Source organism: Pongo pygmaeus, chromosome 20 (assembly GCF_028885625.2).
Source record: "Pongo pygmaeus isolate AG05252 chromosome 20, NHGRI_mPonPyg2-v2.0_pri, whole genome shotgun sequence".
NCBI classification, from domain to species: domain Eukaryota; kingdom Metazoa; phylum Chordata; class Mammalia; order Primates; family Hominidae; genus Pongo; species Pongo pygmaeus.
In genome coordinates this window covers 38329297-38353640 of record NC_072393.2, presented here as the reverse complement: position 1 = coordinate 38353640, position 24344 = coordinate 38329297, and the positions used below count along the sequence as shown (strand labels likewise).

General features: G+C 47.1%; 1 protein-coding gene across 1 annotated transcript in view; it reads right to left on the bottom strand.

The window, feature by feature from the left end:
- WDR88 (WD repeat domain 88) overlaps positions 1 to 24344 on the bottom strand; it is a 46689-nt gene that overhangs the window by 1674 nt on the left and 20671 nt on the right. Inside the window, exons 6-10 of the mRNA XM_054464684.2 lie at positions 23913 to 24042; positions 18687 to 18874; positions 14942 to 15024; positions 11450 to 11518; positions 2784 to 2876 (exon numbers count right to left, since the gene is read on the bottom strand). Of these exons, the coding sequence (XP_054320659.1) occupies positions 2784 to 2876; positions 11450 to 11518; positions 14942 to 15024; positions 18687 to 18874; positions 23913 to 24042 (563 nt within the window). The remainder of the gene's footprint in view (positions 1 to 2783; positions 2877 to 11449; positions 11519 to 14941; positions 15025 to 18686; positions 18875 to 23912; positions 24043 to 24344) is intronic.

The window sequence follows — 24344 nt, the reverse complement described above, 5'->3', positions numbered from 1 at the left end:
GCCCAGGCTGGAGTGCAGTGGCACCATCTAGGCTCACTGCAACCTCCGCCTCCCAGGTTCAAGCAATTATCCTGCCTCAGCCACCCGAGTAGCTGGGATTACAGGTGTGCACCACTACATCCTGCTAATTTTTGTATTTTTAGTAGAGATGGGGGTTTCTCCATGTTGGCCAGGCTGGTCTTGAACTCCTGGCCTCAAGTGATCCACCCACCTTGGCAGCCCAAAGTGCTGGGATTACAGGCGTGAGCCACTGGGCGCAGCCCCTCTCTGGAATCTCTAACCCCACAAAGGCGGAAATTGCAGAGAGAATGAGCACAGGCTGCTTCCCCACCAATGGCTAAGCAGGTCCTGCCAGCTCATGTCTCCTGCCATGGGGGTCCTGAGGACATGCGTGGCAAGCCCCTTGACAGTTGGGAGGATGGGGGCGGGTGTCCAGCCCCATCCATTGTTCTGTGCAGAGTAAAATTGTGGGACTGAGAGGATGACTCCCTGACATCCTGAGAACACCCAACTTTTACAGAACCATGAGACGCAAGTAGGCAAGATTTCTGAACAAAGCAGGGGTGTGAAGCAGATTGATGCAGGTGCTAGGTGCCCTCCTGCATCCCTGAGCCTGTTTCTGGCCAAAGCTCAAAGAGAACACTGAAAACAAATGGCACAGCTCACCCATCACGTCTGCTTCCCACTAACAAGCAACAGTGCCGTGGGATGGGGTCTCCCAGGCCATGGGCAAAGGCCCCTCAGGTGTTCCCGCCATGCATGGTCCCCTGGAGAAGAGCCTGCAAGGTGGCGCGCCCCTGCCCTGGCTCTCCCAGCCCCTGGGCTTTGCTGTTCTGCCCGCTCCAGGACACTGAGGCCTGCTGGAGAGGGGGGTAAATCCCACCTGGGATTTACCAGGTGGGTAAACCAGGATTTACCAGGTGGGATTTACCAGCCTCAGAGCCTGGCCTCTGAGGCTTCTCATGTTGATTGATTCAGAGCAAGTCAAGTGCAGCAGGCTCATCCTTGCTTCAGCTCCAGGTAGGCCTCTTTCTTTTCCTTTTTTGCAAGAAATAAATTAGATCCCAGTTCGGGTGCGGATAGCCTGTGCCTGTAGTCCTAGCACTTGGGAGGCTGAGGTGGGCAGATCACTTGAGCTCAGGAGTTCGAGACCAACCTGGCCAACATGGTGAAACCCCGTCTCTAATAAAAACACAAAACAATTAGCCAGCATAGTGGTGGGCGCCTGTAGTCCCAGCTACTCGGGAGGCTGAGGCAGGAGAATCGCTTGAACCTGGGAGGCGGAGGTTGCAGTGAGACGAGATCGCGCCACTGCACTCCAGCCTGGGTGACAGAGTGAGACTCCATCTCAAAAAAGAAATAAAGAAAAAGAAAAAAGAAATTTGATCCTTTACCTACCTTATCCTACATTCCTACATCCCACAGTCCAACCCCAGAACAGCAGGGCTCACAGAGGAGGCGGCTCACAGAGGAGGCGGCTCCCAGGCCTTGCCCTATGTGGCCGGTGAAAAACAAGGGCCATCACTGCTCTGTAGCAAGTCAGCTTTCACAGTTTAAGGGCCAACACCGCCACAGGGACAAAGTCCATGTGAGTCCCACCCCTCACACTCCTGCCTTGCAGTGCGGCTCCCAAGTTAGCCATTCCCAGAAGCAGTGGCTCCCAGCCGAACCTTCTGAGAGGAGGCCAAGTCTAGGTAGCTCCAGGATTCCCAGGGAAGGACTTAAAGGGACCCAGCCTGCACTCCAAGGCAGCAGCCAGGTGTGTGCACCGAGAGGCTCCAGTGGGGAGTTGCCTTCACTGCCCAGGGACAGCCTCTGTGGCCAGCCCCGGCTGGGCCTGGTGAAGCAGAAAATATGCTGGCCTGGCCACCAAGCTCTTGCACTAGAGAAGCGCAGGCACCTAAGCGTTTTGCATGGGAAGTGGGGCTCTGGGGACCTGTCCAGGGTAGGAGGCTCACGCAGTGCCCAGCTGTGGCCATTCCTCCATTTACCAGTGCTCCTGCGGGCCTCATCCCCTCCAAGCCCCCTCACTCCACCCCTCCGACACACCAGGCTGGCTCCTGCCTCTCAGGCTCTGCATTGGCTGTTCTCTATGCTGGGAAGTTTTGTTTTGTTTTGTTTTGTTTTGTTTTGAGACAGAGTCTCACTCTGTCGCCCAGGCTAGAGTGCAGTGGCGCAATCTCAACTCACTGCAACTTGCACCTCCCAGGTTCAAGGGGTTCTCCTGCCTTAGCCTCTCAAGTAGCTGGTATTACAGGCATGCACCACCACGCCTGGCTAATTTTTTTGTATTTGTAGTAGAGACGGGACTTAACCATGTTGGCCAGGCTGGTCTCGAATTCCTGACCTCAGGTGATCCACCTGCTTCGGCCTCCCAAAATGTTGGGATTACAGGCGTGAGACACCGCGTCCAGCTGGAAGTTCTTTCCTCTAAATATCTGCACGGTTCACCCCCTCACCACCTTCAAGTCGACACAGCGGTCACTTCTCAATGAGACCTATGCTGACCACCCTTTAAAATCTTGCAACCTGCAGCACTCCTATTCCCGTTTCCTATGTATTTTTCTGTCAATTACTTATCACCATGTGACTTGCTACACATTTTTCATGTGTCTTTCCTCTTTGTTTCCTCTCTTAGAATTTAAGCTCCCGTGGGGCAAAAATGTCGGTCCGTTTGTTCACGATTGCATCTCCAGGTGCCCAAAGTTCATTCAAATGATAAATTAATTTATAGAGGGAACTAATGAAAGCCTTCACTGGGCTTAATTTTACCTAATACCAACCTGCTTCAACTTCAAGCCCACGGCCTTTTTGTACTTGATTACCAAAGGAATTTGATCAATTTCTTCAATATTCCACAGTCTCATGGTCCTATCCTAAAACAAATAGCAAACCAGCGGTCACAAAACAGGCTGTGGTACATCCATACAAAGGAATATCATTCAACAATCAAAAGACATGGGCTGTCAAGGCACAAAAAGAGGAAACTTCAATGCACATTGTTATGCCATAGAAACCAACCTGAAGAGGCTACAGAGTATAATTCCAACCACATGACATTCTGGAAAAGGCAAAACTAAAGAATATAAATAGATCAGTCATTGCCCAGGATTATAGGGAAGAGGAGGAGGGATGAATAGTAAAACTATTCTGTATGGCCAGGCGCGGTGGCTCATGCCTGTAATCCCACCACTTTGAGATGCCAAGGTAGGTGAGGTCAGGAGTTCAAGACCAGCCTGACCAATATGGTGAAACCCCATCTCTACTAAAAATACAAAAATAGCTGGGCGCAGTGGCGTGCACCTGTAGTCCCAGCTACTTGGGAGGCTGAGGCAGGAGAATTGCTTGAACCCAGGAGGCGGAGATTGCAGTGAGCCAAGATCGCACCACTGCACTCAAGCCTGGGCGACAGAGCGAGACTCTGTCTCAAAACAAACAAACAAACAAAACTATTCTATATGACACTGTATTGGTGGATATATGATATGCATTTGGCAAAACTATACAACACAAAGCATGAAACTATGTAAACCACGGACTTTAGTTAATAATAGTTCCCAAAAGGAATGCAGTCCTGTTGATACCTAGATTTTAGCCCAGTGAGAGCTTATCAGACTTCTATCTTACAGAACTGTAAGATATTAAATTTATGTTGTTTAATGTTTAAACAGTACAGTCTGGTAACTTATTATAGCAGCAATAAAAAAATGGATACATTGAGTATGTTACATTTCTTGATTCAGCAGTTGCAACTAAATATCCTGTGGGAGAACAAAGGGGACATTTTTGTAACAGATGTGTTGACTTCATGCTGCGTAGAGCTGTCAGATCTTACCAATAAGCATACTTCCTACAGTATAGCAAGTGGTTTGTCAAATCATGGCAACAAAAAATGTCCTCCCAGCACTTAGATACTTTAATTCAAAAGTTAGTTTCAAGCTGGGCATGGTGGCTCACACCTGTAATCCCAGCACTTTGAGAGGCATATGTGGGAGGATGGCTTGAGCCCAGGAATTCAAGACCAGTCTGGTCAATATAGCGAGACCTTGTGTCTGCAGAATAAAAAAAAAAAATTCTGTTAGGCAGGGCATGGCTCACGCCTGTAATCCCAGTACTTTGGGAGGCCGAGGCAGGCAGATCACCTGAGGTCAGGAGTTTGAGACCAGCCTGGCCAACATGGCAAAACCCTGTCTCTACTAAAAATACAAAAATTAGCCAGGCATGATGCTGCATGCCTATAATCCCAGCTACTCGGGAGGCTGAGGCAGGAGAATCGCTTGAACCTGGGGGGCAGAGGTTGTAGTAAGCCGATATCGCACCATTGCACTCCAGCCTGGGTGACAGAGCGAGACTCTGTCTCAAAAAATAATAATAATAATTTTTTTAAATTAGCTAGGTGTAGTGGTGCACACCTGTAGTGTGTTTGGAGCCACTTTTCACCTTCCTCAAAATGTACAGAAGCACTTAATGAGATTTTTTCTTTTTTTTTTTTTAAGACAGGATCTTACTCTGTCACCCAGGCCAGAGTGCAGTGGCATGCTCTCAGCTCACTACAACCTCCGCCTCCCAGGCTCCAGTGATTCTCCTGCCTTGGCTTCCTGAATAGCTGGGACTACAGGCATGCACCACCATCCCCACTAATATTTTGCATTTTTAGTAGAGATGGGGTTTTGGCATGTTGCCTAGGCTGGTCTCAAACTCCTGAGCTCAGGCAATCTGCCCATCTTAGCCTCCCAAATTGCTGGCATTACAGGCATGAGCCACCGTGCCCAGCCAAGATTTTCAATTAGAGAAATGGAAAGAGATATCTTCCTTAAACATGTGCCTACAAGATGGCTATTATCATTTCTGACCATAGAAAAGATGTCAAAATGAGCCAGGCACAGTGGCTCATGCCTGTAATCCCAGCACATTGGGAGGCCAACGCTGTCGAATCACTTAAGGCCAGGAGTTTGAGACCAGCCTGGGCAACATGGCAAAACCCCACCTCCACTAAAAATACAAAAAATTAGCCAGGCATGGTGGCGGGCACCTGTAATCCCAGCTACTCGGGAGGCTAAGGCGGGAGGATTGCCTGAGCCCGGGAGGTTGAGGCTGCGGTGAGCTGAGATCATGCCACTGCACTCCAGCCTGGGCAATATAGCAAGACCCTGTCTTTTTAAAACATAAATAAATGGGGCCAGACGCAGTGGCTCACGCCTGTAATCCCAGCACTTTGGGAGGCCAAGGTGGGTGGATCACCTGAGGTCGAGAGTTTGAGACCAGCCTGACCAACATGGAGAAACCTGTTGGTTTCTGTACTAAAATACAAAAGTAGCTGGGCGTGGTGGCACATGCCTGTAATCCCAGCTACTCGGGAGGCTGAGGCAGGAAAATTGCTTGAACCCAGGAGGCGGAGGTTGCGGTGAGCCAAGATTGCGCCATTGCACTCCAGCCTGGGTGGCAAGAGAGAAACTCTGTCTCAAAAATAAAATAAATAAATAATGTACATTTTAGGTAGATATAGCCTATACCGTGAATTTAGAGTGCAAAGGACTTCATTGACAAATACCTGGTCTTTCAAAGCAAGCTTATAGATTTAGTACATTGAACATTTTTGGAGTGCTGGGAAATAAAGCCTACAAGCTTATAGATTTAGTACATTGAACAGTTTTGGAGTGCTGGGAAATAAAGCCTACAAATCAAAAAACCTGTTGTTGCCAGTAAGTAAAATCTTTTTTTTTTTTTTTTTTTTTTTTTTTTTGAGACTGGGTCTCACTCTGTCACCATCAGTCAGGCACAAGGGTTCCAATTGCTCCACATCCTTTGCCAACATTCATTATTTTCTGAGTTTTTTTTATTATAGACCTCCCAATAGATGTGAAGTGATACCTCACTGTGCTTTTGATTTGCATTTCCCTAATGACTAATGATGTTGAGCATCTTGTCATATGCTTCTTGGCCATTTGTATATCTTCTTTGGAGAAATGCCTATTCAAGTATTTTGCCCATCCTTGAATTGGGTTGTTTTTTGTTGTTGAGTTTTCGAAGTTCTTTATGTATTCTGCATAGTAATCCCTTATCAGATACATGATGTGCAACTATTTTCTCCCATTCTCTAAGTTGTCTTTTTGCTTTCTTGGTAGTATCCTTTGATGCACAAAAGTTCTTAATTTCAACGAAGTTTAGTTTGTCTGTTTTTGCTCTCATTGCCTATACTTTTGTTGTCATATCCATGAAATCTCTGCCAAAGTCAATATCATGAAGATTTTCTCCACTGTTTTCTTCTAAGGGTTTTATAGTTTAGCTCTCAAGTTAAGGTGTTTGATCCTGAGTTAATTTTTCTGTACGGTATTAGGTAAGGGTGCAATTTCATTCTTTTGCATGTAAATTTCCAATTTTCCTAGCACCATTTGTTGAAAAGACTGCCCTTTCTCCATTGAATGGTCTCGGCACCCTTGTCAAAAATCCCTTATTTCTGGGCTTTCTATTCTAAGCCATCTGTCTATATGTCTGTCCCTATGCCAGAACCACACTGTTTTAATTACTGTAGACTTGTAGTAACTTCAAAGTCAGAAAGTGTGAGTCCTCCAATTTTCTTCTTCTCCTTCTCCCTCTTATTCTTCTCCTTCCCCTTCTCCTTCTTCAAGATTGTTTTGGCTATTCGGGGCCCCTTGCAATTTCATATGAAAATGCTGTTGGAGGCTGCGCGTGGTGGCTCACGCCTGTAATCCCAGCACTTTGGGAGGCCGAGGCGGGGGGATCACGAGGTCAGGAGATCGAGGCCATCCTGGCTAACACGGTGAAACCCCGTCTCTACTAAAAATACAAAAAATTAGCCAGGCGTGGTGGTGGGTGCCTGTAGTCCCAGCTACTCGGGAGGCTGAGGCAGGAGAATGGTGTGAACCCAGGAGGTGGAGCTTGCAGTGAGCCGAGATTGCGCGACTGCACTCCAGCCTGGGCGACAGAGCAAGACTCCGTCTCAAAAAAAAAGAAAATGCTGCTGGAATTTTTATAGGGATTATGCAGAATCTGTAGATTACTTTGAGTAGTACTGACATCTTAATGAGGAGTCTTCCTATCCATGAATATAGGATGTCTTTCCATTCATTCAAGTCTTCTTTAATTTTTTTCAGCAATACTTTATAGTATTCATTGTGCCAGTCTTTCACCACCTTTGTTAGATTTATTCCCAAGTATTGTTTTGGATACCATTGTAAATGGAATTGCTCTTCCTTTCCAGATGTTCATTGCTGTGTATAGAAACACAACTGCTTTTTTGTGTGTTGATTTTGTACCCTGAAACTTTGTTGAATTCATTTGTTAGCTTTAGTAGCTTTCTTGTGAATTCTTTGGGATTTTCTGTATTTATGATCATGCCACCTATGAATAGAAATAATTTTGGGGCCAGGCACGGTGGCTCATGCCTGTAATCCCAGCACTTTGGGAGGCCGAGGCAGGCAGATCACGGGGTCAGGAGTTTAAGACCACCCTTGCCAACATGGTGAAACCCCATCTCTACTAAAAATGCAAAAATTAGCCGAGCATGGTGGCACATGCCTGTAATCCCAGCTACTCGGGAGGCTGAGGCAAGATAATTGCTTGAACCCAGAAGATGGAGGTTGCAGTGAGCCAAAATCACACCACTGCACGCCAGCCTGGGTGACAGAGCAAGACTCCATCTCAAAAAAAAAATAAAAGAAATCATTTTGGCTGGGCATGGTGGCTCACACCTGTAATCCCAGCACTTTGAGAGGCCAAGGCGGGCAGATCACTCGAAGTCAGGAGTTCAAGGCCAGCCTGGACAACATGGTGAAATCCTGTTTCCACCGGGAGAATTGCTTGAACCCAGGAGAGATGGAGGTTGCAGTGAGCCGAGATTGTGCCACTGCACTCTAGCCTGGGTGACAGAATGAGACCCTGGAAAGAAAGAAAGAGAGAAAGAGAGAGGAGAGGAGAGGAGAGGAGAGGAAGGGAGAGGAAAGAGGGAGGGAAGGCAGGAAGGAAGGATTGAAGGAAGGAAGAAAGAAAGGACAGAAAGAAGGAAGGAAGGAAAGAAGGAAGGAAAGAAAGAAAGGAAAGAAAGAAAGGAAGGTTGGGAGGGAGGGAGGGAAGGAAAGGAAGAGAATTTTACCTCTTCCTTTTCAATTTGGATGCCTTTTATTTCTTTTTCTTGTCTGATAGCTCCAGCTAGCACTTCCAGTACAATATTGAATAGTAGCAATGAAAGTAGGCATCCTTGTCCTGATCCTGATCTTAGGGAAGAAAAATTTTAGTCTTTTACCACTGAGAATCATGTTAGCTGCAGATTTTTTCTAAACACTCTTTATTATGTTGAGGAATTATCCCTTTATTCCTAACTTTCTGAGTTTTTTTATTATTATAATGAAAGGGTTTTGAATTTTTTCAAATGCCTTTTCTGTGTCAGTTGAAATGATTGTATAGGTTTTTTTTCCCTTTGTTCTATTAATGTGATATATTTCATTGATTTTATGTTGACCCACCCTGTATCCCTGGGATAAATCCCACTTGGTCATGGTAAATAATTCTTTTAATGTACTGTTGGATTTTATTTGCCAATATTATGTTGAGCATATTTGCATCTATATTAATAAGAGATATTGGTCTGTAATTTTCTTTTATTGCGATGTTTCTTCTTGGCTTTGGTATCCAACTCATGCTGGCCTCATAGAATGAAGTCACTGCTTTATATTAAATATAAGTAATATGTATTTAATCAGTCCTATTTTATTTGTGTTCTCTTTTTTAAACAGTCTTACCTCTATATATCTTAAGAATATATGATATAACCTACAAAATTTATTTATTTATTTATTGGAGACAGGGTCTAGCTCTGTCACCCAGGATAAAGTGTAGTGGCATGATTGTGGCTCACTGCAGCCTCCGCCTCCAGTGCTCAAACCGTCCTCCCATCTCAGCCTCCTGAGTAGCTGGAACTACAGGTATGCGCCACCACTCCTAGCTAATTTTTTGTATTTCTGGTAGAGACAGGGTTTCACCATGTTGCCCAAGCTGGTCCCAAACCCCTGGGCTCAAGCGAACCTCCCGCCTCTGCCTCCCAAAGTGTTAGGAGTATAGGCATGAGCCACTGCGCCTAGCCAAAAGTTTAAATATTCAATAATTTTTTTTTTTAAGAGACAAGGTCTCACTCTGTCGCCCAGGCTGGAGTATAATGGCATGATCACAGCTCACTGCAGCCTCGACCTCCTAAGCTCAAGCATTCCTCCCATCACAGCCTCCCAAGTAGCTGGACCTGGAGTAACTGAGAATATAGGCTCATATCACTATGCTTGGCTAAATTTTTGTAGAGACAGGGTTTTGCCACATCGCCTAGGCTGGTCTCAAACTCCTGAGCTCAAGTTATCTGCCTGCCTTGGCCTCCCAAAGTGCTGGGATTACAGACGTGAGTGGCCACCACACCCAGCTTTTTTTTTTTTTTGAGACCACAACCAGTCTCACTGTTTGGCCCAGGCTGGAGTGCAGTGATGCCATCACGACTCCCTGCAGCCTCCACCTCCCAGGCTCAAGCCATCCTCCCACCTCAGCCTCCCAAGTAGCTGGACCTGGAGTGGCTGGGACTACAGCCACACACCACCACACTCGGTTAATTTTTTAAAGTTTTTTTTGTAGAGATAGCGTCTCACTATGTTGCCAGGGCTGGTCTCCAACTCCTGGACTTAATCAATCCTCCCACCTTAACCTCCCAAAGTGCTGGGATTACAGGCATGAGCCACCATGCCCAGCCAAGTTTTTAAAGTAACACTAAAGTACTGTATCAAAGAATAGAAATAAACATTATAATTTTTTTTTTTTTTTGAGACAGAGTTTCACTCTTGTCACCCAGGCTGGAGAGCCATGGCGTGATCTCGGCTCACTGCAATCTCCGCCTCCTGGGTTCAAGTGATTCTCCTGCCTCAGCCTCCCAAGTAGCTGGGATTACAGGCACCTGCCACCACGCCCGGCTAATTTTTGTATTTTTAGTAAAGACGGGCCTTCACCACGTTGGCCAGGCTGGTCTTGGACTCCTGACCTCAGGTGATCCACCCGCCTTGGCCTCCCAAAGTGCTGGGATTTCAGGCGTAAGCCACTTCACCTGGCCAATATTTTTATATTTTTCTCCAACATATTTGTTTAATTTGCCCTACTGTTAATTACTACTAATTGTCGCTGTTCACTAGTCCTGTTGTTTTGCTTAAATAATAATATTCATGGAACAGAAAAGTAAAAAACATAAAATAATGTATAATTTCAAGTAAACCTTTACTTCTTATTTTTATATTAAAGTAGTAACATATAGGCATATAATCTTTTGCTATATATTGTATTATTATGAGTTTGTTGGTTTTTTTTCTGATATGTCTGTATTCCAAGTTGGCTCTCTAAAAAGTTGGTCATGCTAGGCAGCGCCTCTCCCACAGTCTCCTGGATCTAGAAACCTCTAGCCTAGAACATGACATGCTCGAATACAGGGGTCCCCGACCCCCCAGTCTGTGGCCTGTTAGGAACTGGGCTACACAGCAGGCGGTGAGGAGGGGGCAAAGCTTCATCTGTATATATAGCCACTCCCTGTCACTCACTTTACCACCTGAGTTCCGCCTCCTGTCAGATCAGTGGCCACATTAGATTCTCACAGGAGCACGAAGCCTATTGTGAACTGCACATGTGCGGGATCTAGGCTGTGCGCTCCTTGTGAGAATCTAATTCCTGATGATCTGTCACTGTCTCCCATCACCCCCAGATGGGCCGTCTAGTTGCAGGAAAACAAGCTCAGGGCTCCCACTGATTCTACACAATGGTGGGTTGTATAATTATTTCATAATATATTACAATGTAATAATAATAGAAATAAAGTGCACAATAAATATAATGCCCTTGCACCATCCCAAAACCATCCCCCACTCCCCATCCATCGAATAATTGTCTTCCACGAAACTGGTCCCTGGTGCCAAAAAGGTTGGGGGCTGCTGCTCTAATATAGGTGGAGGGCAGAGTAGGTCCCCACTTCTCTGGGGCTAACACCTGCAGGACAGCTCTTGGGACATCCTGGGCTGGCTGCTATGTGCCAGTGGAATGGGAATCTCAAGATGCAGTGCTGCAGGAAGGGGAGACCCCCCTGGACCTTGGGTGGTCTCCAAGGCTTATCCATGAGCTGATGCTTTCCCTTCAAGTCCCCCATTGGCTCCATTGCTCACCGATCCAGCCAGACTCTTTTTCCAACAAAGTTCAAATGTCAACGGTGCAGACACAGAAATACCTGGAAACTCCAAACTCATCGCGTTTACGCACGGAAGGACATGCTGTCCACATTCCCAGGCAGCTCCATGAACGCAATGGCCTGGTCAGGTACAGCTTACTGAACCCACCCAGGAATTTTATACTTGGCAGTAACTCTTCCGCTATCACCAATTCTGGCGAATGTGATCGATATTGTAAGCTTGGCCACTTTTACCTTGGAAGCAGACAGGATCCATTTCTTGTTGTTGCTAATGGCAACATCCATCACCCAGTCATTATGGCCCTGAAGAAATATCAAATTTTAATGAAAACCTGGAGAAAATAATTTTGAAAGAACAACAAAAACAAGCTGGGTGTAGTGGCTCACACCTGTAACCTGCCCTTTGGGAAGCCGAGGTGGGAGGGTCACCTGAGCCCAGGAGGTGGAAGCTGCAGTGAGCCATGATTGCACCACTGCACTTCAGCCTGGGCAGCAGAGTGAGGACCCATATCTAAAAAAAAACAACAAAAAGTCAAGAACCCAGTGTTGCTTACATTTAAGAGTAGCTGGCTGAGTGCAGTGGCTCATGCCTGTAATCCCAGCACTGTGGGAGGTTGAGGTGGACAGATTGCTTGAGTCTAGGAGTTTGAGACCAGCCTGGGCAACATAGTGAAAACCCATCTCTACTAAAAATACAAAATATTAGCCGGGCATGGTGGCATGCGCCTGTAATCCCAACTACTCAGGAGGCTAAGGTGGGAGAGTCACCGGAGCCCGGGGAGGTTGAGGCTGCCGTGAGTCATGATCATGCTCTCCAGCCTGGGTGACAGAGTGAGACTGTCTCAAAAAAAAAAAAAAAAGAAAGAAAGAGCAGAACAGCTCATTGTACTTCCTTGGTTTCATCAAAAACATTTAGGGTGGAATACAAAGTGTAAAGACATGTAATATATGTACATTCTATTTTTTTTGTTGTTTTTTTTTGGGGGGGGGGTTGTTTGTTTGTTTTGAGACAGAGTTTTGCTCTTGTCGCCCAGGCTGGAGTGCAATGGCGCAATCTCCACTCACTGCAACCTTCACCTCCTGGGTTCAAGTGATTCTCCAGCCTCAGCCTCCCAAGTAGCTGGGATTACAGGCACCCATCACCATGCCCAGCTAATGTTTGTATTTTTAGTAGAGATGGGGTTTCACCATGTTGGCCAGGCTGGTCTCGAACTCCTGACCTCAAGTGATCCGCCCGCCTCAGCCTCACGAAGTGCTGAGATTACAGGCATGAGCCACCGCAGCCTGCCTATTCTATATTTATTTACTTAGTTATTTTTATTTGGAGACAGGGTCTTACTCTGTCCCCCAAGCTGGAGTATAGCAGCTCAATCATAGCTCACCACAGCCTCAATCTCCTGGGCTCAAGTGATTCTCCTGCCTCAGCCTCCCGAGTAGCTGGGACTACAAATGTGTGTGTCACTGTGTATGGTTTTTTAAAAATAGTACTCGGGGGTTTAGCAGGATTGGGGGAGAAATATTATATTCCCAGCTGGTCTCAGGTTTTCATTTGCATTCTTTTTGTAGGAAATACCCCTCAGAGGCCCTGTAAGTGAGGGGTCTTTTGGCTTCCAGTAACTGCAAACTTGATCCACTGTGGCTTAAGCAGAAGAGGAGTGGGATGTTTTCTTTGGGTAAATAGGAGCTCAGAGCAGGCCGGGCGCAGTGGCCCACGCCTGTAATGCCAGCACTATGGGAGGCCGAGGCAGGTAGATCATGAGGTCAGGAGATCAAGATCAGCCTGGCTAACACGGTGAAACCCCGTCTCTACTAAAAAATACAAAAAAAAAAAAAAAAAAAAAAAAATTAGCCGGGCATGGTGGCGGGTGCCTGTAGTCCCAGCTATTTGGGAGGCTGAGGTAGGAGAATGGTGTGAACCCGGGAGGCGGAACTTGCAGTGAGCCAAGATCACGCCACCGCACTCCAGCCTGGGCGACAGAGCAAGACTCCGTCTCAAAAAGTCTCAAAAAAGAAAAAAAAGAAGGAGCTCAGAGCAGATAGCTGCCATTGCTGCCTCAGACACTGAATGATGTCTGGGCTTTATGCCAGCATCTCTGTCCTTCTTTGGCCTTCCCCGTACGGAAAGAGGCAGAAAGTGAGGCCATCGTGTGGTCAGAGAAAAAGGAATCAGAGAGAAGTTTAAACCACTTAGTGTAATAAAAGGACAGGAATCTGGGGATGGGAGAACAGAGAGAGAGGAGAGAAGAGGAGAGAGAATAGAACAACCGGCTCTGTCACCCAGGCTGGAGTCCAACGGTGCAATCTCAGCTCACTGCGGCCTCTGCCTCCCAGGCTCTAGAGATTCTTATGCCTCAGCCTCCCAAGTAGCTGGGACTACAGGTGGGCATCACCACAGCTGGCTAATTTTTGTATTTTTAGTAGAGATGGTGTTTCACTATGTTGGCCAGGCTGGTCTCGAACTCCTGACCTCCAATGATCCTCCAGCCTCAGCCTCCCAAATTGCTGGGATTACAGGCATGAGCCATTGTGCCTAGATGACAGAGAGACTTTAAGCACAGAGAGGTTTAACATTCCATTTTAAGCCATTTATTTGCTGTGAGTAAACTCGCTTTGTCTCCCCAAGTCCTAGGAGAAGACAGCTCAGATAGACCAGCCCCAGGGACCTGAATATGGGCTGCTCAAGGACACATGTCTACTTTGTGTCCCTGGGGACAGAAAGACCAAGAATCAGGGATGCACGCATTCACAGCCAAAGGTGACAGTGAGATTGTGAAACCAGGGAGTATGCAGAAATCCTGGGGTGTGGGGCCCCTTGAGGGAACAGGGGCAGAGCATGAGGCAATCATGGGTTCTTGCTGTGTTGGATAACACATCCCCTTATCACAGAGCCACTCTGAGTTGGGGCTCCTCTCATCCTCTCACTTGTAGCCCAGAGCATTCAGTTGACATCCCCATTTTGGAACCCCAAGCTTTCTGTGCATGCCTCACTAGGGCATGCGTCTCTCTTCAAGGTAATTTCTGGTTTTTGTTTTGTTTTGTTTTGTTAGAGACAGAGTCTCACTCTATCGCCCAGGCTGGAGTGCAGTGGTGCCATCTCGGCTCACTGCAACCTCTGCCTCCTGGGTTCAAGCGATCCTCCCACCTCAGCCTCCCAAGTAGCTGGGACTACAGGTTCGCACCACCACACCCGGCTGATTTTTGTATTTTTAGTAGAGACGGAGGTTTCACCATGTTGGCCAAGCTGGTCTCAAACTCCTGACCTCAGGTGATCTGCCCATCTCAGCCTCCCAAAGTACTGGGATTACAGGAGTGAGCCACAGTGCCCAGCCCTGCATAGTAACTTCTGCTGTTCTTAGACACTCCCACCTCAGGGTTTTTGCATCAGCTGTTCCATCTGCCTGGACTGCCCTTCTTCTTCAAGATCCCCACTTATGTAGTCCTTTCTGTTCTCAGCTCAAACACCTCCTTCTCCAGGAAGCTCTCTCTGCCCATGCGATGTGGATGGGTCCCCCGCATCTGTCCCCATCATGTCACCCTGTTGTGGTTTCTCCATTTCACTCCTCACAGTCAGTGGTGTGTTTGCTGGCTTCCTGTCTGTCCTTCGTGAGCCCACGGAGGCATCAAGGCCTGTGTCACTCACAGCTGTGTCCCCAGCAACTAGCATTGAGCACGGGAAGGACTCGGGAGGGAAGTTCAGATCCTCAATCTCATGCTGGCCACATGTACCTTCAAAGAGAGCTTCCGGTAGCCTTCTGCTACATCCCAAATAGCCACAGTCCTATCAAACCCTCCAGAAATGAGAAAAGAGCCTGCAACAGAAAATGAAAGGGTGGAGATGGGGGTCAACTTTCCAAGCCAAGTGAGCCCAAAGCCAGCTGAAGATGCCTTGGCAAGGCACCACCTCAGCTCACTCTGACAACACTGAAACCCCTTCCTGGAGTGGCTCCACGACCCCCAGCCAATTACAGCAGATTCTTATCATTTACGGTAGTTATGTTCTATGACAGGGGTCCCCAATCCCTGGGCCACAGACTGGTACCAATCCGTGGCCTGTTGGGAACCGGGCCACCCAGCAGACAGTGAGCGGCGAGCAAGCAAGCCAAAGCTTCATCTGTATTTACAGCTGCTCCCCATCGCTCATATTACCACGTGAGCTCTGCCTCCTGTCAGATCAGCTGCAGCATTGGATTCTCACAGGAGCACGAAGCCTATTGTGAACTGCACATGCGAGGGACCTAGGCTATGTGCTCTTTATGAGAATCTAATGCCTGATGATCTGTCACTGTCTCCCATCACCCCCAGATGGGACTGTCTAGTTGCAGGAAAACAAGCTCAGGGCTCCCACTGATTCTACATGATGGTGACTTGTATAATTATTTCACTATATATTACAATGTAATAATAATAAAAATAAAGGGCACAATAAATGTAATACACTTGGATCATCCCAAAACCATCCCCCACACCTCCCATTTGTGGAAAAGTTGTCTTCCATGAAACCTGTCCCTGGCACCAAAAAGGTTGGGGGCCTCTGCGGTTTTTGCAGACACTGAATTAGTGAATACTGAACCATCGCTCCTAGGGGAAATACAGGGTCAGGTTCCCGCGAGCCTCTGGTCACATTCTCATCAGTTGATCAGTACGTAACTTTGTTTTATGTGTGTTTCTGTTTAAAGACACCTTATTGCATATATACTGTTGATTTGTTTACATTGAACTCACAACCAACAGCTATAACTCATGCCTGAATGGATGCATGCATTTTCCCCATCATAGCACTCTTGCACTTAGGAACGGCAAACAGCACTTCAGCACGGTGGTTAGTGATCATTTTATTTGTTATTTATTTATTTATTTATTTATTTATTTATTTTTAGAGACAAGGTCTTTCTCTGTCACCCAGGCTAGAGTGCAGTGATGCAATCAGCTCATAGCAGCTTCAAACTCCTGGTCTCAAGCAGTCCTCCCACTTCAGTTACCAAGTAGCTGGGACTACAAGCAGGTGCCAGCACACCTGGCTAAATTTTTTTTTTTTGGTAGAGATGGGGTCTCACTATGTTGCCCAGGCTGATCTCAAACTCCTGGGCTCAAGCAATACTCCTGCCTCAGCACCCCGCCCCAGCACTGAAATTAAAGCTGTGAGCCACCACACATGGCCAAGGGAGCCATTTTACACAGCAAAATCACTAACAAAAAGCAAAAGAAAGCCCAGGTGTGGTGGCTCACATCTGTAATCCCAGCACTTTGGGAGGCTGAGGCAGGCAAATCACATGAGGACAGGAGTTCAAGACCAGCCTGGCCAACATGGCGAAACCCCATCACTACCAAAAATACAAAAATTAGCTGGGCGTGGTAGTGTGCACCTGTAATCCCAGCTACTTGGAAGGCTGAGGCAGGAGAATCGCTTGAACCCAGGAGGCAGAGGTTGCAGTGAGCCAAGATCGCGCAACTGCGCTCCAGCCTGGGCAACAGAGGGAGCAAAACAAACAAGCAAACAACAAAAAAAAACAAACAGTGGCACTAAATAGACCACAAAAAGGACATTTTACCACATGGGAGGTGAAACAAGAAGGCAGAGTGTTGCCTTGTCCAACCTCAGCTGGGAGGTGACTTAGATTTTTTGCTGCTCTTCACATCTGTGAGTGACCTTGAAAGTACCATGAATGTTGACTTTAGGTTTACAAATAAATATCAGCAAGTAGGTGATTTCACAAATACAGAATCTGGAATAATAATGATTAACTGCATGTGATTCTTTTTTTTTTTTTCTTTTTTTGAGACAGAGTCTCACTCTGTCACCCAGGCTAGAGTGTAGGAGCACAGTGGCACAATTTCGGCTCAACTGCGTGTGATTCTGAACCCCATAAAGCCAAGGACAGAAGCTGGCAGGGCGCCTCATGGTGGGACTTAGACAAGGTGTGCTGCTGAAGAGGGAAAGTTGTCCAGAAGCACCCTAGTGCTTCTCAAGCCAGGTCCCAGTGGCATGTGTGCCAGCTGAGGCCCCCAGACACACAGAGCAAGCCCTACTTCTCACCAGGATAGGGGAGCATACGTTTGGCTCCTGAGTGTCAAGAGCACCCATTTCCCTCCCTGGAGCTGGCTAGCCGCGGTGGCTTCCTGTCACTGCCCCCATTCACCTCTATGTCCCTTTATCTGGCAACATCTCCCAATTTCCTGTGGGGAAACACTCCTTGCCTACTCAGTCCCTCTGCATCAGGGGGTTCTGACCCCAACCCTAGCTCTGCAGGTGGGCAAGTCACCCAGACCTGGCCAATCAGAGGCTTTCATTGCCCCCTAAGTGATTCGTTAAGAGATGGACATGTGTCCCAAGCTGAGCCAATGGGAGTCTTCCCTGGGACTTGTTCTGGCACCACCAGACAGAGGGCCTCTTTCTCCAGGACTGCCAGGGGCCAGAACTAGGCTGAGCTGGACCACTAGAGGTCCTCTTTACTTCTTTTATTATATATATATATATATATATATATATATTTTTTTTTTTTTTTTTTTTTTTTTGAGACAGAGTCTTGCTCTGTCACTCAGGCTGGAGTGCAGTGGTGTGATCTTGGCTCACTGCAGCCTCCGCCTCCCGGGTTCAAGCGATTCTCCTGCCTGAGGCTCCCGAGTAGCTGGGATTACAGGCATCCACCACCACACCTGGCTAATTTTTGTGTTTTTTAGTAGAGATGGGGTTTCACAATGTTGGCCAGGCTGATCTTGAACTCCTGACCTCAGGTGATCCACCCACCTCAGCCTCCCAAAGTGCTGGGATTACAGGCATGAGCCATTCTGCCTGGCCTTTTTTTTTTTTTTCTTTTTAGATACAGGGTCTCACTCTGTTGCCCAGGCTGGAGTGCAGTAGCACAATCATAGCTCACTGCAGCCTCAGACTCCTGGGCTCAAGTGATCCTCCCACCTCAGCCTCTTGAAGAGCTGAGACTACAGGTGTGCACCACCACACCCAGCTAATTTTTTAATTTTTTTGTAGCGACAGGGTCTTGCTGTGTTGCCCAGGCTGGTCTTGAACTCCTGGCTTCAAGCAGTCCTCCCACCTCAGCCTCCCAAAGCATTGGGATTACAGGCATGAGCCACCACATCTGGCCATCTTTGCCTCCTTGGGGGTAAAGGCTGATACAGAGGGAAGCTAGGTTGAGAGACAGAGTGGAAGAGTTGGGTACCCAACAGCATTGACTCTCTTGTCTCATCCATGCCTGAAGTCAGACGTACTCTTGGACTTTTCTATTACAGGATTAATCAATTTCTTTGGTTGCATATGCCACATTGAGCTGAGTTTCTACCACTGTAAACTGGTATCTGTGGTCTTCCCTCTTGGCTTTTTTGTTCTCGTGGGGAAGAATCCGCCCTCCCTGTCAGCATCATTGGAAATCGCCTCTCTGTCCATTTGAACGGAACATGGAGAACTCTGCCCAGTACTCCTACAGGAATGGAGGCCTTCTGCATGTTAATTACTCACTGTCTCTGGCAAAGTGACAGGAACTGACAGAACCTTCGTGGCCCTGCATCAGAGTCACACAGGCTCCACGGTTTCGAAACTCCCCTGTGTGGACGTTCCATATTTTTAAGTTTTTATCCCAGGAGCTTGTACACAGGAAATGGCCACTGAAGGTAAAACAGCAGTTTGAGATTGCATTGGAATGTGCCCTGAAACACAGATGGTGGGGTGCACACATTAGCGCTTTGCTCCTGGAGGACCTGAAGACATACCTAAAGCTGGGGGGTATTGTCTCCTGTGAGCTCATGGTCGGGGTGCGCATGCTAGCACTTCGCCCCAAGAGGACCTGAAGACATACCTAAGTGGGGGTCAGCATCTCCTGTAAGCTCATATTCATCATGCCTTTGATCACTACCTACCATGGTCCAGATATGAATTGCTCAGACTGTCACGCTGTTCCAGCATTTCTCAACTGCACCAATTTTTAGAAAAATAATAATAGAGACAGTGTTTCGCTATGTTACCCAGGCTGCTCTCAAACTCCTAGGCTCCAGTGATCCACCTGCCTTGGCCTCCCAAAGTAGCGCTGGGATTACAGGCATGATCCACGGCACTGGGCCAACCACACCAAGGTGAACATTTTGAGCTGGGTTACTCAGAGTTGTGGGGGCCGTCCTGTGTTCTGTAGGAGGTGGAGCAGCATCCCTGGCCTCTCCTGGTAGATGCCAGGAACCCCCACACCCAGTTGTGACAACAAAACAAGAGTCCAGACATTGTCAAATGTCCACTGGGGCACAAATTGCCCTCATTTGGGAAGATTCTGCAGTATTCCCTTGGCGCTGGAGGGAAAAGCAGCTGGTGTCAGGAGTGATTGATTAACAGACAGCCTTTGGGGCTTGGTGCTGGATCGCGCTTACACAGAGGCTCTCTCCTGCTCCCCATCTTTCCCCCGACAATGTCAGCCGTGGTCTCCCCCTGTTCCACCCCTCTCTTACTTACTCTTCTGCTTCTCCACCCCAACTATTCACTCTCCCTTTTTCTCACTCCTATCCTCATTTGTCTTGAGTGCTATTCAAGTATATTTCAGTGTTGTATATTTAATTAATAAAATTTTGGGTTATTCGGCTGGGTGCAGTGGCTCATGCCTGTAATCCCAGCTCTTTGGGAGGTCTAGGTGGAAGGATTGCTTGAGCCCAGGATTTTGACACCAGCCTGGGCAACATCGCAAGACCCCATCTCTACAAAAAATATAAAAATTAGCTGGGCATGGTGGCACGTGCCTGTAGTCCCAGCTACTCCGGAGGCTGAGGCAGGAGAATCACTTGAGGTGGTGGAGGAGGTGGAGGTTGCAGTGAGCCAAGATTGTGCCATTGCACTCCAGCCTGGGCAACAGTGCAAGACTCCATCTCAGAAAAAAAAAATGAAGTTATTCATTCTAATTTTTAAGCATCTTCTTTTTCAGAAAAATAATAATAATAAAAAGCCTGTCTGTATTTTGCCACTTTTTGTTTGTAACCCTCAATGTCTTTCTCCTGTGATTCTCACCTCCTCTTGTAAGCAGAGTTTTCTCTGAGTAGCCTGGATCATAAAATCAATCATTTGACCTGAAGAAAAGGTTGAGCAAAACAATTTTCTAGAGCTCAGATCAGAGTTTTGGAACCCATTTTGGTTCTTCGAAATGCACAAACTGAGCAAGGCCAAAGGAGAAGAAATGTCAACTTCGCAGGGGCACCCAGCATAAACCTCACCAATTCTCAGTGCCTGGTGAGCTAAGAACCATGCTGGCATATCATGGAGGTTGACTGCAAGCTCTCCCAGAAGCCAGACACTGTCATTGAGGTTTAAACCAGAGGTATACCCAAAGGATTATAAATCATTCTGCTATAAAGACACATGCACACGTATGTTTATTGCAGCATTATTCACAATAGCAAAGACTTGGTATCAACCCAAATGCCCATCAATGATAGACTGGATAAAGAAAATGTGGTACATATACACCATGGAATACTATGCAGCCATGAGCAAGAATGAGATCATGTCCTTTGCAGGGACATCATTCTCAGCAAACTAACACAGGATCAGAAGACTAAACACCACACGTTCTCATTCATGAGTGGGAGTTGAACAGTGAGAACACGTGGACACAGGGAGGGGAACATCACACACTGAGGCCTGTCAGGGGGTTGGAGGCAAGGGGAGGGAGAGCATTAGGACAAATACCTAACGCATGCGGGGCTTAAAACCTAGATGACGGGTTGACAGATGCAGCAAACCACCATGGCACATGTATACCCATGTAACAAACCTGCACATTCTGCACATGTGTCCTGGAACTTAAAGTAAAAAAAAAAAGACATAGCAATTTCTAAATAAATAAATAAATAAACCAGAGGTATCTCTATGGACTCTCATTTCACATAAATCCCACTTCTCGTAGAAGGCCATTTCACCGGTACAGAAGTTTGGGGAAAATGGCTGTGCTGCACATACAGTTCTGGACAAGATGGAGTCGACTTTAAAAGTGATTTTTTAAAATGGCTGAAATTTTACCAAATTTGGCAAAATATATAAACCTACAGATTCAAGAATCTGAGTAAAACCCAACAGGATAAATCCAAAGAAATCTACACCCAGACACATAATTACACTTCTGAAAACTAAGGACAACAAAAATATCTTAAGAGCAGCAAGAGAGAAATGACTTTTTACCTATAGGAGAAAAACAATATGAATGACAGTGTAAATGAAAACCACAGTGTGGCCAGGCACAGTGGCTCATGCCCGTAATCCCAGCACTTTGGGAGGCCGAGGCGGGTGGATCACAAGGTCAGGAGTTTGAGACCAGCCTGGCCAATATGGTGAAACCCTGTCTCTACTAAAAATACAAAAATTAGCTGGGTGTGGTGGCGGGTGCCTGTGGTCCCACCTACTTGGGAGGCTGAGGCAGGAGAATTGCTTGAACCCGGGAGGCGGAGGTTTCAGTGAGCCGAGATTGCACCACTGCAAATGATATAGCTGATCTTGCTAGAGGATTTAAAAAATTCATAATCTCGGTCGGGCTATATCATTTTCAGTTCTCAGTGCAAAATTAATAAGCAAGATCCCCATTCCTGAAAAAGCTAAGCACAGTATTACCATATGATCCAACAATTCCACTCCTGGGTAAAGTAAAGAATTAAAAACAGGCCAGGTGCAGTGGCTCACACCTGTCATCCCAGAACTTTGGGAGACCAAAGTGAAAGGATCACTTGAGCTCAGAAGTTCAGGACTAGCTTGGGAGACATAATGAGACCCCGTTTCTACAAAAAAAAAAAAAAACTTAAAAATTAGCCAGGCATGGTGGTGTGCACCTGTAGTCTCAGCTACTCAGGAAGTTGAGGCAAGAGGATCACTTGAGCCCAGGAATCCGAGGCTCCAGTGAGCTATGATCACGTCACTGCAATCCAGCCTGGGCAACAGAGCAAGACTCTGTCTCAAAAGAAATAAAATAAAATAAAAAGAATTGAAAGCAGGAACTCAAAGTTACATGTACATGTGTTCATAGCAGCATTATTCCCAATAACTAAAAGGTAGAAACAGCCTAAGAGTTCATCAACAGATGAACAGATAAACAAAATGTGGCATGTACACCTATAATGCAGTACTATTCAGTCATCAAAAGGAATGAAGTTCTTAATCCCAGCACTGTGGGAGGCCGAGGTGGGTGGATCACCTGAGGCCAGGAGTTCGAGACCAGCCTGGCCAACATGGTGAAACCCCGTCTCTACTAAAAATACAGAAATTAGCCAGGCGTGGTGGCGGGCGCCTGTAATCCCAGCTACTCAGGAGGCTGAAGCAGGAGAATCACTTGAACCCAGGAGGCAGAAGTTGCAGTGAGCCAAGATGGCACCACTGCACTCCAGCCTCGGCGACACAGCGAGACTAAGTCTCAAAGGAAAAAAAAGGAATGAAGTTCTGATGTTCTGATGCAGGCTACAACACAGATGAACCTTGAGGACATTATTTTAAGTGAAATAAGCCAATCACAAGAGGACAAATAATGTTTGATTCTACTTATATGAAATATCTAGAATAGGCAAATTCATAGAGACAGAAAGTAGAATAAACGTTACCCAGGGCTGGGGACATGGGGAATGGGGAGTTATTGCTTAACGGGTAAGAGCTTCTGTCTGAGATGATGAAATCATTTTGGAAATAAATAGTGGTGACGGTTGCGCAACACTGTGAATGTAATGAATGCCAGAGAATTGCACACTTAAAAATGGTTAAAATGTCATGTTTTATGTTGTATGTGTGTATGTGTATATATATATATTTTGAGACAGAGTCTCACTCTGTCACCTAGGCTGGAGTGCAGTGGCACAATCTTGGCTCACTGCAACCTCCGCCTCCCGGATTCAAGCTATTCTCCTTCCTCAGCCTCCTGAATAGCTGGGATTACAGGTGTCCGCCACCACGCCCAGCTAAGTTTTGTATTTTTACTAGAGATGGGGTTTCACTATGTTGGCCAGGCTGGTCTCGAACTCCTGACCTCAGGTGATCCGCCCCCCTCGGCCTCCTAAAGTGCTGGGATTATAGGCGTGAGCCACCGAGCCCAGCCCCAAAATTTTTTTAAATGATAATGTAATATCTCCAAAACGACTGAATTCATTTTATTTATTTATTTTTTTTAGACAGGGTCTTACTTCATTGTCCAGGCTGGGGTGCAGTCGTGCAATAATAGCTCACAGCAGTCTCAAACTCCTGGGCTCAAGCAATCCTCCAGCCTCAGCCTCCTGAGTAGCTGGGACTACAGGTGTGTGACACCACACCCAGCTAATTTTTAAATTTTTTGTAGAGATGGGGTCTTGTGACATTGCCCAGGCTGGTGTTGAACCCCTGGCCTTAAGTGATCCTCCCACTTTGGCCTCCCAAAGCTCTGGGATTACAGCCATGAGCCACATGCCCAGCCAGACCTTCCCATTTTACAGGAGATGCTGGAACTTCACATTTTGTGGACTTCTCTGCACAATGGTTTCCACTAGTGGCTCACATTGAAACAAATGCATCTGAGGCCCAGCCCAGCCCAGCCCACAGGCAACAGCTGATGGCTCCCTCCTGCCTGCCTCTCCCTAGCCTCCTCAGAGCACCCATGACCAAGCAACAGACGTGTCCACATGGATGCTGGCTTATGTGGAATTCAGGAAGGCATGAATGGGGACGCCCCGCCCAAACTCCCTTCTGGCCTCCTGAAGCCCAACTCACTTAGTGATGGTGAGCAGCGTGGCCTGGGATGTAACATCCCAGATCTTGATGCACCTGTCCAATGAGACAGAAGCCACCCTCTGGCTGTCGGGGTCAAAGCAGCATGACGTGATGGACCTTGTGTGATGATCTGCAGAACACGGAGGAAAGGGACTTGAGACCACGCCTTCCACCTGCTGGGCTGGAGGACTCCCACGACTTCCCCAGCCAGCGACAATTACAAAACACAATTCCAGTTTTCATCAGGAGCTACACACCTGCACAAACATTCCTGAGTGACTACTATGCCCCAGGCTTTGAACCGGGAGCACAGCTGGTTCCCTGCCCCTGCAGAGCTCCCAGTCTGATGGAGGAGACACCCCGGACCAAGCAACGACCTGCCACATGCCATGGGTCATGAGACGAGTGCACGGGCCACCAAGGCCCAGACAA